The sequence below is a fragment of the Pan paniscus genome, chromosome 17 (genome assembly GCF_029289425.2).
Source record: "Pan paniscus chromosome 17, NHGRI_mPanPan1-v2.0_pri, whole genome shotgun sequence".
NCBI classification, from domain to species: Eukaryota; Metazoa; Chordata; class Mammalia; order Primates; family Hominidae; genus Pan; species Pan paniscus.
Genome location: NC_073266.2, coordinates 41,608,599 through 41,624,478, shown reverse-complemented (window position 1 = coordinate 41,624,478; position 15,880 = coordinate 41,608,599). Strand labels below are relative to the sequence as shown.

General features: G+C 41.7%; 1 protein-coding gene across 9 annotated transcripts in view; it reads left to right on the top strand.

Moving 5' to 3' along the window:
• Positions 1 to 15,880, top strand: part of OSBPL1A (oxysterol binding protein like 1A) — a 263,701-nt gene that overhangs the window by 233,459 nt on the left and 14,362 nt on the right. For 7 of the 9 annotated variants that reach the window (XM_063597233.1, XM_063597232.1, XM_055102384.2 and 4 more), the window contains 3 exons: positions 11,028 to 11,162; positions 12,472 to 12,569; positions 14,122 to 14,304. In XM_063597233.1, coding sequence (XP_063453303.1) covers positions 11,028 to 11,162; positions 12,472 to 12,569; positions 14,122 to 14,304 — 416 coding nt within the window. The remainder of the gene's footprint in view (positions 1 to 11,027; positions 11,163 to 12,471; positions 12,570 to 14,121; positions 14,305 to 15,880) is intronic. The other 2 variants (XM_063597235.1, XM_063597234.1) reach the window with 1 other exon arrangement.

Here is a 15,880-nt window from a genome sequence, read left to right as displayed (position 1 = left end):
CAGGGCTCAGCCAGAGGTTAGGTCGTTGGTGTTCATGCTCAGTGACTTAGGCAACCAGCCCCAGGACCTCAGCACAAAATTTGAGGAGGTACTTGAGCTCAAGGCCATGTGCGTGCTGCCCTTGTGTGTGTTCAAATGTCTTGGGGTAATAGAATAGTCCTGGATTATTGCAAGAGGTGACAAAGGTCTGGTATGTCATGAATACCGACTACTTAAAGTGAAAGAAAAGTGTTGTATCATTCTTTTAAAGGTAGCTAGTGGAATCCACATACCATCGAGTTTTGATTGCCACTGTCATTCTGTTAAATAAATACATGAGCAAGCTATTCTTCAGTCATTGGAAAGCTTATACTTCTGTGTCTCCTTTAATTTGTATTTCCATTTTATCCTTCCTATAGGATAACTCAGTTAACTTCGTGTCCTTTTTGTAGGGGTGAAACTGAGTTCCAGAAGCTATGTGCATACCTTCAGCTATCATCTCTCTTCCATTACCTCCATTTACCAAGTTAACTCAATTGTTTTAATCTCTGAGGGTCTTTTATCGATTACTTCATCATACTTCATTACTGCAGAAATATGTATAAAAATTCAAATTTAAAAAGCTATATTCTATAAGACTTTAGTACTAAAGGTTTCTTTGCATTGTTATAAATGTTAGTATTTGATTACAATTGTAAACATTATAAAATTTATGAAAATATTAACAAAAGGTAAAATGTTATGAGTGAAAAGAATTTTTTTCAATTGGGTTTAGATATCTGAGATGAATATCACTTGCTGCTAGAATGAGATAGGATTTTCAGTAACAGTTATGTTCTTGTTTTTGAATAGATGCAAGGATTGAGAGCTTTGCTCCTATTAATAGACAGATGGGAGTAGGAGTTTTTTGGGTTTTTAAAAAAATGTCCAGTAATGTCATTCAGTTCTTTGACCCCCTTCTCAACTATATGCCAAAAGTCAGATTATATTACAGAATTTTTGTGTGTGTGATTTATAAGCTAACAACTCAATTAGGACTCCCTTCAGTGTTACTAAAAACACAACTTTGAAAAACTCTAACTTGCACAAGGTTTTGTTACCTTTCATTAGTCATTGGCTTCTTGGCCTCTGGGATTACCAGAGAAGCTTTTCCCAAACTCTCCGATCTCAATTCATTGAACTGTTTTTATCACTCAGTTGTACCTTGCAATACTGAGAAAGGGTTGAGAAAATTGGAATAATTTTCACTGAAGTAAACCTTTGCCAGTATGTTTTTGATAAAATGCTTTTATCTCACCATGAATCTTAAGATGTTTCCCACAAACTGAAGGTTTAGCTCATTCATTCCAGTACAGAACGTCTGCTACATAGCCATAGGGCCAGACCTCATGCCCAGACATATCACTGGGTCAGAGTAACTGTCAGAAGGGATGAGATATTATTTCTGGAATCAGATAAACATGCGATACCCTATATGCCACCATGACAACAGTGTTATTCTTGCATTCCAACTCTAAGATAGATGCGGAGCTAGATAAGATTTGGAGCTTTGCCAAATCTGGCATGTTATAAATACCAACTAGAGCGACAGAGGATAGAAGGAGCAAGATAGTTAAACAAAATTTGGTATCTCTACCCCCACACTCTACAGTGGTCTAAGATCAGAATGTTTCAACCTGGGGAGAAATGGCTTGAAGACCCTATTTCTCATGTCGTGTCTTTCTCTTAACTGAAACAGGACGTCAAGGAGCCCTAATGTAAGTTAATGGTTCTTGAGTAAAAGAGGCTTTGCTGGTAACAGTACTGTATCTAAACTTCCCTCTCTGGTGCCCTGGAGGTTTTTACATTTCCAGGTATAAATACCATGCCAAGATTCAGGATGGTAGGAGATTAAGTGCTTTTTTTTTTTTTTTTTTTTTTTTTTTCCCCAGTAGCAGAGGGCAACTGTGAATGGGGAAATGAGCAAAGAGGAGCAGCACGGTCCCTCCAGTGCAGGTGCCGTCTGAGACTTGCCAGTTTCTAGGAAAAAATGCATGTGGAAGTAGATTCCCTTAAAGCCACAAATGCCGAGTGATCCAGGGCAAGCTTGCAGCCCATGCTTCCACTGTCTCTCCACATTCCTGTGTAGGTGTTGTCCAGCCTTTATGAAGTCCCCTAGCAGGAGGGCTCACGCCACCTCCCAGCTCTGAAGCTCTTCAGCTCCTAAGCAGGAAGAATAGGAAAGGAATATCATTATGTTCATTAGCATTTTCCTTAGAGCTTTTCTTACCTTCTTCTCCATGTTTTCCCACTGGTTGCACTGAGGTGCCCACACTGTGGTTCAGTTAACACATGATGAGCACACCGCCTTTTCCTACTCCGTGGCGCCTTCCTTTCTGCCTGTGTGTCTTTCACTCTGGCCCCTGTTGTCCCCCATGGCTGGCCTGTGAGGACTGAGGACAGAAGGCACGAGGGCAGCAGGCTTTTTTTCAAACTGTCCATCCAGAGCGGCCGCAGGCAGCTATCCCGGGACACCTTAGAGTAACTCATCTGCATGTAATCAGTGGTATTCAGATGGCAAGAACCTCATGCAGTGATAAACTAATAGATGAGATGCTAGGCATCGTGTGGAGGGGAGGGAACTGAGCAGCATGAGATGGGGAAAGAAAGACATTTGGCCCTCCGATGCCCTCAAATGTAAGCACAATGAATTTTTTCATTATCGGTAGCTGTGGGAGGTAGAGGTGTCATAGAGGAAACATCCAGTGCCATCTTCATCTTGCAGGAGGCACGGCTCTGTCCAGGGGACAGCTGACTGCCGCCAGCCCCCGGCTGTCAGTGGAGCGAGCCCTGGGGACCCACCAGGGCTTAGGTCACACACGCAGGGGAGCACCCTGCCCACAAGCTGCTGTCTGGGCAACAGAGCAGACACACCTAGCCTAGCACTTGAGGGAATTTTTCTCTCTATAACCCAGGTCTAAAGTAGTTGCACTTCTGTCCTGTTACAGTGGTTTTTACATTTATACAGTATTTTCAATTTCAGTTGAGCTCAAACTTGGCCTTGCTCTCAGGTTACTCTAGTGCTCAAGTGAAAACACAGCCTGCTCTCCTTCTTCTCAGTTTGTCAGCCAATGAGCAGTTGCAGTTAGGAGTTTCTGCAGTTTCATCATGGGTTGCTATTAATTTGCATGGATAAATTTAAACTTTGCTATTAGCTGGAATTGCTTGGCATAAATGTTTAACTTTTCCAGCTGCCTGAAGCTCTCAATGATAGAAGTTTCTAGGCAGTGTTTCTTCCTGAAGCTTGATCTTCATAATGTGAATTGTTGTTTTTCTTGTTATTGGAATATACACACATATTGGTTGTATACATTATCTAGAGAATGCAGCACCAGACTTCATTGGATCGGAAGTGAAAATGATATATCAGTGAATTTTCAAGAGGTCTAAGAGGGAAGGAAATAAAATATACCTTGTGTCAGCGAGTTTTTCACTACCTCTCTAGGGAACTGTAGGTTTTAGCAATTGAAATAATTGTAAGATTATTTAAAAATAATTACAGATGATGGAGGCAATAACAATTGCAAGTAAGTTGCTATATTTTAAAATAGCATGTTACACTCTTCTAAGGTCCAGGTTGTTTTTATGGCAATCTGGGTTCTGCCTCTCCTTCCCTCTCTGTTATGTGACCCAGCCATGTGCCTTTCCATTTTCTTGAATGCGTTCATTCTGAGTTACTAAAAGAAATGGAAAGCTGTTTAAATTATTATAGATTACAACATTTTATTTAAAGAGGCTTTTAGAATTTTAGCAGCTTTTCAAATGATTAAAAAATAAATCTACTTATTGAATTGATGATAAACCCACATCCTTTGTGCCTTGGTCTCCAGAGTTCACACCACCCTCTTTGTCATTGGCTTCAAACCCCTGGAAAGCCTGGTGGCTGGTGTTGAGCAGCCCGTGGCTGTGGACAGCTGCCTGCCCCATCCTGCCGTGCTGTGTTTTCCCACGGAGCTGGATGTGGAGAAATGGCAGTGCACGCAGCATTGCTTTAGAGTTGCAAGATTGCATCCCTAGGCCAGTATTCCTGAGAAAACAAAGCAGAATCTCTTTGAGGGAAGAACTCCTGTCTTATAAATACTAAAATGTCATCTCTGGTCCATCTGTTCCTTCCTCAATAAGTATGTGATAGTCCTTAAGAGTGTTTTTCAGGAAAAACAAATTCAAAATCAGACTTACAGGTAAAGCTCTTCCTTTCTTTAATGAATAAACTTTTAAAATTTCTTTATGATCAATCCCACCCTGCTGTTGTGTACAATAAAGGGAAACGGAGAAAACAGGAAGAGAGCTGAGCCAGAAATGGCATAGTCTGTGTCACCTACTGGCTGTCACTGGTTGCCACTGCAGTGAACCCCTGCCATCCTGGTGTTTGGATCCCTCCTGGCCCCCAGGCTTCAGGAAGGGCAGCACCCTGTCCCTCACTCCCTCACCTTTTAAGCCCAGGTCCCTATGCCATGCTGCTTCTGTAGCTTCTCTGCAGCTCAGCTGCCCCTGGGTCAGGGCAAAGTATCCCAGCCATTGAGTCATACTTGTTTCCTGCAACCTTGGAGGACTTGGAGATCTTGTCTGCATTATTAGTAACAGTGATAATAGCTAGCATTTATTGCTCACTTAACAGATGCCTGGCACTATTCTGAGTGCTTTATATGAATGAATTCATCTCATCTTTACAAGCCTGGTGAGGTATGTAATGAAATTGTCCCCACTATGGGGAAAGATTAGGTACTTGCTGGCTGCCACGCAAGCAGTAGGTAGTACAGCTAGGATTTGAATGCAGGAAGTTTGATCTCAGAGTTCATTTTTTTCCCCTTGGTTTTACAATTATGGCAAAATATATATAACAAAAAAGGCACCACCTTCACCATTTTTAAGTATAAAGTTCAGTGGCATCAGTACACTCACACTGCTGTGCTACCATCACCACTGTCCATCCACAGAACTCTCTTCAGCTTGCAAAACTGAAACCATCCCCTCGAAACACCAACTTCCCTACTCCCCCTTCATCAGCCCGGCAACCACCATTCTACTCTCTGTTCAGAGCCCTTTCTTATTTATTTATCTTTAGCAACCTTACCCAAGAAGTAGGAACCTCTTCTTTTAATTTCCTGTCTCTGGAACTTAGGAGTGGACTAATCTGAATGTATTTTGTTGCTCTTCTTTTTCCATTGTATTACTTCTACGCCAATTTTTCCTTATCCATTTTATGACTAGCATCAGTGCAAATGTGTGTATTATAAGGTGTGGACCAGCTGCTGCGGTATGAGGCTGTTAGTTTCCCTGGCCTTTCCTTTTGCCTGTCTGAATTTTTTTTTTTTTTTTTTTTTGAGACGGAGTCTTGTTCTGTCGCCCAGGCTGGAATGCAGTGGCATGATCTTGGCTCACTGCAACCTCTGCCTCCCAGGTTCAAGCAATCCTCCTGCCTCAGCCTCCCGAGTAGCTAGGATTACAAGCACACACCACCATGCCCAGCTAATTTTTGAATTTTTAGTAGAGACAGGGTTTCACCATGTTGGCCAGGCTGGTCTCGAACTCCTGACCTCGTGATCCACCCACCTTGTCTTCCCAAAGTGCTGGGATTACAGGCCTGAGCCACCTTAGGTTTTAAAGTAACATCTCATTTTACCCTTGATTAGAAGAGCAGTACATGTTCATTTTAGGAAATCTGGAAAATACAGAAAAGCAGAAGGAAGGTTATTAGGATTCCATATGCCCCCAACTCCTAGAGATACCCACTATTAACTTTTTGATGTTACTATCTTCTAGCATTTGTTTCTATGTTTATAAAAACATATTTAACAAGATTAGAATATTTTTGAACATGTTGCTTTATAACCTGTTTTTTCAGATTTTAAGGTGAATATTTATTTAGAATGAGGAAAAATCATCACAAGTTTTGAAGTGTAAATATCACTATTACCACAGTAACGTTGTTTGTGTCTAGTACCACAAACAATATACATCCAAAATCATTACAAACTCTTTAATTGCCTTAACATTCTTCTGTACTTTTTTTGCTACTCTTTTTTGGCTTTACATTCTCTTTTATCACATGTGACTGCGACTATGATATTTTCTGTAGCAGGACTAGAAAGATAATTTGATCTTTCCTAAAGTATGATTCATCAAAATTCATCTTCTTAAAATTTTATTTTATTTTTTAAGACAGGGTCTTGCTGTGTCACCCAGGCTGGAATGCAGTGGCACGAACATGATTCACTATAGCCTTGATCTCCTGAGCTCAAGCAAGCCTTCTGCCTCGGCCTCCCAAGAAGCTGGGACTACAGATGCACGCCCCTACACTTAGCTAGTTTTCTAATTTTTTTGTAGAGATACTCACTTTGCTGCCCAGGTGGGTCTCGAATTCCTGGGCTCAAGTGATCCTCGTGCCTTGGTCCCCAAAGTGGTGAGATTACACATGTGAGCCACCATGCTTGGCCTAATTTTATTTTTCAAAAGACTTTTATGTTATAAAGTAGTTTTCAGTTTACAGCAAAATTGAGAGGAAGGTGCAGAGAGTTCCCACACACTCCCTGGCCCCACACGTGCATAGCCTCCCTATTGTCAGCATCCCTCACCAGGGCGGCCCATTTGTTACAATCGGTGAACCTGGACGGGTGCAGTGGCTCATGCCTGTAATCTCAGCACTTTGGGAGGCCGAGGTGGGCGGATCACGAGGTCAGGAGTTCAAGACCAGCCTTGCCAACGTGGTGAAACCTCGTCTCTACTAAAGATACAAAAAATTAGCTGGGCGTGGTAGCACGTGCCTGTAGTCCCAGCTCCTTGGGAGGCTGAGGCAGGAGAATTGCTCGAACCCAGGAGGTGGAGGTTGCAGTGAGCCGCCATTGCACTTCAGCCTGGGCCACAGGGCGAGACTCAGTCTCAAAAAAAAAGAAAAAAGAATTGGTGAACCTGCGATACATCATCACCCCAAGTTCATAGTTTATACTAGGGCTCACTCTTGGTGTTCCGTGTTCATGTAATGACATGTATCCAACATTGTAGTACCACACAGAGTGTTTTCACGCCTTAAAAATCCCCTTTGCTCTGTCTGTTCATTCCTCCCCCTTACCCTGGGCAACCCCTGACCTTTTTACTGTCTCCATAGTTTTGTCTTATCCAGAATGTCATACAATTGGAATCATATCGACTTTTTTTCCCTTAGTAATAGGCATCTAAGTTTCCTCCATGTCTTTCCATGACTTGATAGCTCATTTCCTTTTAGCACTGAATAATATTCCAAAAGTAACCAATTTTTTTTACTCAGCATTTAGCTGTGTTAACCACATGCATTATTAAGCAAGACCTTTGTCTTCAAGGAGCTCTCCACTGAAGGAGGCGGGAAGTGCAGTGTGTGACAAATGCCTGAAAAGGGAAAGCTCACAGGGCAGTGAGAATGCAGGGTGGGGGCAATGAGAATGCAGGGTGGGGGCAGTGAGAATGCAGGGTGGGGGCAATGAGAATGCAGGGTGGGGGCAGTGAGAATGCAGGGTGGGGGCAGTGAGAATGCAGGGTGGGGGCAGTGAGAATGCAGGGTGGGGGCAGTGAGAATGCAGGGTGCATCTGGGGCAGGGCACACCTGCAGTGTTCCCCTCTCTCTGTGAGGTGATGGGGGGATGTAGATGGGGTATAAGATAGTGTCCGTTTCCCAAGGAATTGTATTACTATACATGTAGCAAGATAAGCTGGTTACCACCCATACTATAACAGTAGGTAATAGAATCTAATCTCTGATCAAATGCTCAGTTGTGAGCAGTACATTTTGGTACTCTAGCAGTTGGAAAGAGTAGGAAATCAGTGAGTGCTACAAAACTTGAGGAGGAAAGACTTGAACTGGGCCTTAAAATCTGGGTAGGACATAGAGGAATAAAGGGAAGAGAGAGCAGGGCATTCCAGGTTAAGTGGTTGTAATGAGGCTTTTACTGCAGTACCTGGCACATAGTAGGTGCTCAGTTAAATACGTGTTTAATGAAAGCATAAACATGACAGAAGGAACAAATTGGGAATAATACACCTCTTTTAGCATCAGAGATGTTGACTGTCATGCAGCATTGGTGGCAGTATAAATTGGTTAAGGTGTTTTGGAAAGCATTCAGCTTGGTAGTATCTGTAAGAAAAAATAAATAAATTAAATGAGCATGCTCTTGACCCAGAAACTCCACTTTAGAGAAGTCTACTTGAAATCCATATTTGCCTATATTCTTAAAGATATATGATTAAATAGTTCATGGTATGTCCATATATGGACTTTGTTTTAAATTTAACAAACACACATATAGCATTACCAATGTGCCCAGAATTATGCTTTATGGTAGATACTATTATATTAGTACTTAGTACTTATTGATGAGGGAACTGGCACAGGGCTTAACTTGGTCAAAGCTACACGGCTAGTAATGGTGAACCCAGCAGTGGAACTCAGTCTGGTTCAGTGGTCTTAGCATTATACTATCCTGTGATTAGAAAGAACTGGAAAGACTCGATGTATGTACTTTACATGTGTATAACACCCCGCTAAAAGATCCCCAAAACACAGTGAAGGTGTAATGAGTCAATACACAGAGCTGACCTCATGCATTAAAACAAACAAATCTTGGCTGGGCACGGTGGCTCATGCCTGTAATCCCAGCACTTTGGGAGGCTGAGGCGGGTGGATCACCTGAGGTCAGGAGTTCAAGACCAGCCTGGCCAACATGGTGAAACCCCGTCTCTACTAAAAATAAAAAAAAATTAGCCAGGCATGGTGCTGCACGCCTGTAGTTCCAGCTACTCAGGAGGCTGAGGCATGAGAATCGCTTGAACCTGGGAAGTGGAGGTTTCAGTGAGCCAAGATTGCGCCTTTGCACTCCAGCCTGGGCGACAAGAGCAAAACTCCGCCTCGAAAAAAAAAAAAAAAAGAAAAAGAAAAAGAAAAATCTGTCTGTGTGTGAATATAAATCAGGAGTATGTATGCATATGTGTGTAAATACATAGGTATGTATCCCAAAGTGTTGCTGTTGTTTTGTCTCTGGGGAGAGGAGTGGGAAAGGGAAGTAAAGAGACACTTTCATGTTTTTATCTCAGTATTATTATATTTTATACTAAGACAGTTATGTATTTCCCAGTTAGTTTTTTTAATAGAAAAAAACAATAACGATAGTTTTTATTGAAAAATAGAAGGCCAGGTGCTATGGCTCACACCTGTAATCGCAGCCTTTTGGGAGGCTGAGGTGGGAGGATCGGATCACTTGAGGTCAGGAGTTCGAGACCAGCGTGAAACCCTGTCTCTACTAAAAAAATACAAAAATTATCCAGGTCTGGTGGTGCACATCTGTAATCCCAGCTACTCCGGAGGCTGAGGCAGGAGAATTGCATGAACCTGGGAGGCAGAGGTTACAGTGAGCCAAGATTGTGCCACTGTACTCCAGCCTGGGTGACAGAGTGAGACTCCATCTCAAAAGAAAAAGAAAAATAGAAGAAAGAGAGCCTGGGACATTTCAATTAAGACAAGCCTTGGCAGTCACAGTTTTTCTGACTTGTCCCCAGTAGTGAATCTCTGGATTTAATGAGCTCTTAGAGTGTATGTAGTTGAGCCTTTTATTTCTCTATATACATTCCTGTTTTCCCTCATCTCCCCAGTGATGCAGCAATAAATTTACCATTTCTTTTCATTAGGCTGAGCTGTTACATGTCTGTTTTCTGCAGTATTTTATGGTAATGAATGAGCTTATTTTCTTTGAATGTGCTCCAGTTTCAGTTCTTTGCAGGTTGCATTATTTTTAATTGAAAATCTCAGTGGGAATACGGATATTTAGGGGGAAAAGAGGTAAGTCAGGTGGCATTCAGCCTGACTACACCTCAGGACTGTTCACCCGCCCACGCAACCAGCCAGCAGGCCTCATGAAAGACCTGATTCCCAAGGGAATGGTCGATAGAAGTTTGGGAAGATTGTCAGAATATTCCAGTAAATACCAAGATAAGTGTGTTACTTAATGAATTTTGTAAAGGTCTCACCAGAATATTGCTTGCTGGTGGCACATGGTAAACAGAATTGAACAGTTGCAGTTGAGGTCAGAAACTTCCTACCTAATTGTTAAATTATTTCTGAGAGTCACTTGTGATGGAGGCATTCTGGCAGACAGAATTTAAAATCTATTCTGTAAAATATGCAGTAGCCTGCTAGTACCCTAGACCATAATTTATACTAATTGGTGTGCTCAGATAAGCTCGGTGTTGTCATATCATTTCATTTCATTGTCATTTCAAAAGCTGTGAAATTTCTTTTGGAAAATTACTCACAAAAATGGTATGTGTGGTTAATCCTTAGCCCGTTGTTACAAGATAAATGTAGACATATTGAAGTTTTAACACATATATTTGAACAGACAGCAATTCATGACTTGAACAGCCCCAGACCTGAAGCTGTTCCACACTCCACTGAGAAGGCAGGAAGGGGAGCTTTTACTTTTATAAGGTGTTCTTTGAGGGAGCCAGACAAAGAAAGTGTATTCATTTGGGGAAAGTGTAACGTTCCTAGATAGAGGTTAGTTTGGCAGTTTCTGATTGGTGAGGCTTAAGTCAACAGGGGAGAGGGTTTCAGCGGTTTGCTTATGAAGGAACTCAAGGCACTGGAGCCATCTCCAGTAATTAATGGCCCTGCAGTTAATTATTTTAACACCACTATGAAGAATTTCATTCTGTCTCCATTGCCTTTGTCTCCCATTTCCTAATTCTGATGTAAGGCAGACTGATGAAGAGTCATCTGCTCATGCTCACCAGCAGATAGTGAGCTCCCTGGAGCCAAGGAGAATGTTTGGGCAGTCTTTGTATTTCCTCCTTCAAGGCCTAGAAGGATATAATCCATGGTATTAGGTGCTCTGGAAAGAATTTGTGAAATTGAACCAATATTGATGAAATTTCATGGGTTGCTAGTTTCTGTTCTGTCCTTTCCAGGAGGATGTTATGTAAAGATAACAGTAGGTTTGTTTGTTATGTATATGGGACATAACACTTTCAATTTTCTGGTTAAATAGGAACTATCCAAGATCACGATGCCAGTTATATTTAATGAGCCTCTGAGCTTTCTACAGCGCCTAACTGAATACATGGAGCATACTTACCTCATCCACAAGGCCAGTTCACTCTCTGATCCTGTGGAAAGGATGCAGGTATGAGCCAAGGGAGGAAAAGGTCTCTTAGAGACCTTGCTACCAACCCAGCCCCGAACACACACACGTTCACACAATTAGTGTTAAATTCAATGTGAGGTTGGGCAATTTTATCAAAACTCAGTCCGCATGTCTGGAGTGTCCTCTGGTTAGGGTGACACCATCGTGCAGAGACCGATGAGTATTGCAGGAGAAGCGGGAGGTGGCCCATTAAGCAAACCTGGATATTAGTGGGTTTTGCTAAATCCTTTTGTGTGTGTGTGTGTGAGACAGAGTCTCGCTCTGTCGCCCAGGCTGGAGTGCAGTGGCGCAATCTCGGCTCACGGCAAGCTCCGCCTCCCAGGTTCCCGCCATTCTCCTCCTCAGCCTCCCGAGCAGCTGGGACTACAGGCACCCGCCACTATGCCTGGCTAATTTTTTGTATTTTTTTTAGTAGAGACGGGTTTTCACCTGTGTTAGCCAGGATGATCTCGATCTCCTGACCTCGTGATCCACCCGCCTGGGCCTCCCAAAGTGCTGGGATTACAGGCATGAGCCACCGCGCCCGGCTGGCTTTTGCTAAATCTTTAGTTGAGAAAGTAGCGTTGTGTTAGGGGAAGAATTCAACCTTTCTTCTTTCAGACTTTCTCGGGGTGTTTCCAAGAAGAAGTTAACACATACACATACACACACACACACACAAAATAGAAAAATATGTTTGTGCTTATTTGTGTATATAAATATATATACATTGCTATATGTTAAAAGACGGCAAGGAGTTGCACTTTTTAATGTTTTAGATGGAACATTTTATATGTTGTACATGGATGGACTAGTTAGAGGTAGAGTATAGTGGACACATTGTTCTCCTTCAACAAAGCAATAGCATTCTAAACTGAGTCTTTCTGTCCTTTCATCTATATAAGTCAGCATTTTCCAACCTCAGTGGACTTAACACCAATTAAGTTGTGGAGTTTTATATCTCTTTCCCCAATCCTGGAGTGTCATACTTTTAAAAATTTTTAAATGAATTAAAAGTAACTTTGGACTTGAGGGTTTTTTAAAAGTCCTTGAGAGAATTTGTAGCACTGTTAGAGTGTGATGAAAACCATGGTTGGGAATAACACTGTAGGAAGTGACTGAAAGTAATTTTCATTTTGAATATCCAAGTTTCCATGTCCCACTGCTAGAGCCATATTAAAACTCCAAAGTAATGAAACTCCTCAAAATAATTCTGTAAATTACTGTCTTCAGCAAAATTTCAGTTCTCCTAAGAGAATGCGGAGTGAGCTCGGCTATTTTTGACTTGTTCTCATGCTCTGTCCCACAGTGTGTAGCTGCGTTTGCTGTATCTGCTGTTGCTTCTCAGTGGGAACGGACTGGAAAGCCTTTCAACCCACTGCTGGGAGAGACTTATGAATTAGTGCGGTGAGGCCTTTCACTTGCATGCTTTATATAGTGTTGCAGATGAAGAGGAGAAATACATACATATTGGTCATCACGAATAACAATTATATAGGACTGGAGCAAGTTAACAATTTTGATGTTTGTTTCTAGGATAGCTATTATTTTAGAGACTGTCAAAAATACTGAAACATATATAAAAGGTACCATTATAAGAAATAATTGCAAGGATTTTTGTATTCCTGATCACATGGGATTAATCACCCTCCTTTTTTCCTTATGTAGATCATAAGACATGATCGAGTTTTGTTTTGCTTTTTTTTATACTTTAAGTTTTAGGGTACATGTGCACAATGTGCAGGTTAGTTACATATGTATACATGTGCCATGTTGGTGTGCTGCACCCATTAACTCGTCATTTAACCTCAGGTATATCTCCTAAAAATAATCATTTAAAGTTTATTAGCTGGGTTGTGGTGGCACAGGCCTATAGTCCCAGCTACTTGAGAGGCTGAGGCAGCAGGATCTCTTGAGCCCAGGAGCTCTGGGCTGTAGTGCACTATGCTGGCCAGGTGTCTGCACTAAGTTTGGCATGAATATGGTGACCTCCCAGGAGAGGGAGGTCAGAAATGGACGCAGGTCAAAACTCCTGTGCTGCTCAGTGGTGGGGTTGCACCCATCATTAGCCACTGCGCTCCAGCCTGGGCAACAGTGAGGCCCTCTTATAAAAATATCTCTTTATTTAAAAATATAAATAAAATATATTAGCATAAGTATATATTGTTTGCATGAAGCCAATGACTGCATCTGTAAGTGCAGTTCTGTTTGCTTGAGCTAGCCTGTGTCTTGTTTATATATGATTAAGGGACTTTATTTGGCTTTAGTTTTTCTATGTGTTCCTCCTCTTCTCTGCACAAGTTTTGATCTCATTTATTCCCTAGATGTTTGAAAGTGGACACACTAGATTTCTCTAATGTAAAAGGAATGATGTGTTTTAAATTTACATGACTAATATTTTTTCATGCAAATCATTCAAATTCATCTGGGTGTTCTTTGTTTTAATTTGTTCAAGTAGCTAGCATTACAACATTGGATTTGGTGGTTTGGGTTGCATTTGTATAATATCTCATATATGAAGTTGTTTCATTGCAATGAGAATAAAGAATTGTTGGCCGGGCATGGTGGCTCACGCCTGTAATCCCAGCACTTTGGGAGGCCGAGGTGGGTTGATCACGAGGTCAGGAGTTCGAAACCAACCTGGCCAACATGATGAAACCCCGTCTCTACTAAAAATACAAAAATTAGCCAGGTGTGGTGGTGCATGCCTGTAATCCCAATTAGTCGAGAGGCTGAGGGAGGAGAAGTGCTTGAACCTGGGAGGCAGGGGTTGCAGCGAGCCAAGATCACGCCACTGCTCCAGCCTGAGCGACAGAGCGAGATTTTGTCTCAACAACAACAACAAAAGAATTGTTTACTTTGAAAGGGCAATTATGTACATGTTTAATGATAGAGTTAATTATAATGTTGCTTTTTTTTTTCTTTTTTCTTTTTTCTTTTTTTTTTTTTAAATCTTAAGAGATGACCTTGGATTTAGACTCATCTCCGAACAGGTCAGCCATCACCCACCAATCAGTGCATTTCATGCTGAAGGATTAAACAATGACTTCATCTTTCATGGCTCTATCTATCCCAAACTGAAATTCTGGGGGAAGAGTGTAGAAGCAGAACCCAAAGGAACCATCACCTTGGAGCTCCTTGAGTGAGTTCTAATCAAGCCATTACACTCTTTTCATGTAGACCTGCCTGTAAGTGTAGACATGCACACTCAGCTGACCTTACTGTTCAAGAGCTGGAGAAAAAGAAACAGCTTTCATACAGTGCAAACTGTCTACCTCTATGTAAAAGAATTTGAGAAACATGGCAGTAGCCATTGCTAATTAATCTGGGTATGTGTAAATAGTTTAACTTGATTTTTGACTCTGGTGTTTGGATCTATTTTAAGATCGATGGAGTTAATTGCTTCATGACAGTTCTTATGAAACATGCTTTTTTATATCCTTGTGCCAATGTTTTGTTTACAGATCTTTCAAAATGAATTCACTCTGAGAAATAATGAAATGACAATTGTGTGGCACATGTTAGGCGTTAGATAAATTGGGAGTTCTCTTCTTTTGTAAGATTAGCTTTAAATCCACGATTAATTCCAGTTAGGATAGAATAAGCATACGATACCCTATCTCTTTAACACTGATTACAGCTAGATACCCCGGACAGAAGACAAAGCAACAACCCAAAGACTCTGAAAAGTAGATAGTAGCAGGCAGACTGGGGAGAGAAATCAAAACCTGAACACCAATATGGCAGTGAGTTTACTGGTTTTATATATTTCTCCCAAATCTGGCTCAGAATCAGAGCAGCAAATTGCAGAACTGGGGATTAGAGGCCGACCAAAAAAGTTCTGAGAGTAATTCTTTCTTTCTAATTAAAGGACCTAGAAAGATACCCTTGCAGGAATAGAGAATAGGGGAAATCCTGTTTTAATTTTGTCTCACAGCCTTGCCCCAAAGCAAGCACTAGGGTCTGTAGCTACACTCCTGCTGCGATGGTGGCTGTGGCAATCACACACGTACCTCAGAGTCCTTCTCTTTGGCCAGAGAAACTGAGTAAAGGAACCCCTGGGGTTCAAAGAGTGTGAGAGAATTCCTGTTACTTGTTTTTCTTTCTTCTCTTTTACCCCTTTGCCCCAGAAGAAGACCTAGTTGTGGGAGATACAAGACAGAGCAGAGAGGCTCAAACCCCAGCTTGCCAGCCGGAGGGGAGAGAAAGCGCCCCCTGGTGTCTAAGAGTGTTGGGGAAACCACAAAGAGGAGGGAGCTCAAGAAAGGGGTCCCCTGAAGCTGCATTATGAGTTCCTACGTTCATCCCTACACACATGCATTGAAATGACCCAGAAGGGTACACAAGGGCCTCAGGATCTGAAATGCTGTGTGGCCTGAGAGCCAGGTCCCTGGATGGCTATTGAGGGGTGGATCTGAGCAGCTCAACAGAGGCTTTGAAAATTAAACTGACACTGGAATCAAAGCTCACAGGAGGAGAGTCAGGGCTTCTGGCCTGAAACTCTGTTAATTGCCTACTAAAACAAAATTTTTATCAGTATTCTCCAGAAGAGGTTAAGAGGACAGAGTCTTACAATATTCAGGTGTGCAGAATACAATCCAAAATCATTCAGCATACCAAGCAACAGGAAAATCTCAACAAACTAAAATAGAAAAAGACATTTTAGCAAAAAAAAAAAAAAAAAAGAAGTATTTTTGGAAATTTTAGTACTAAAAATA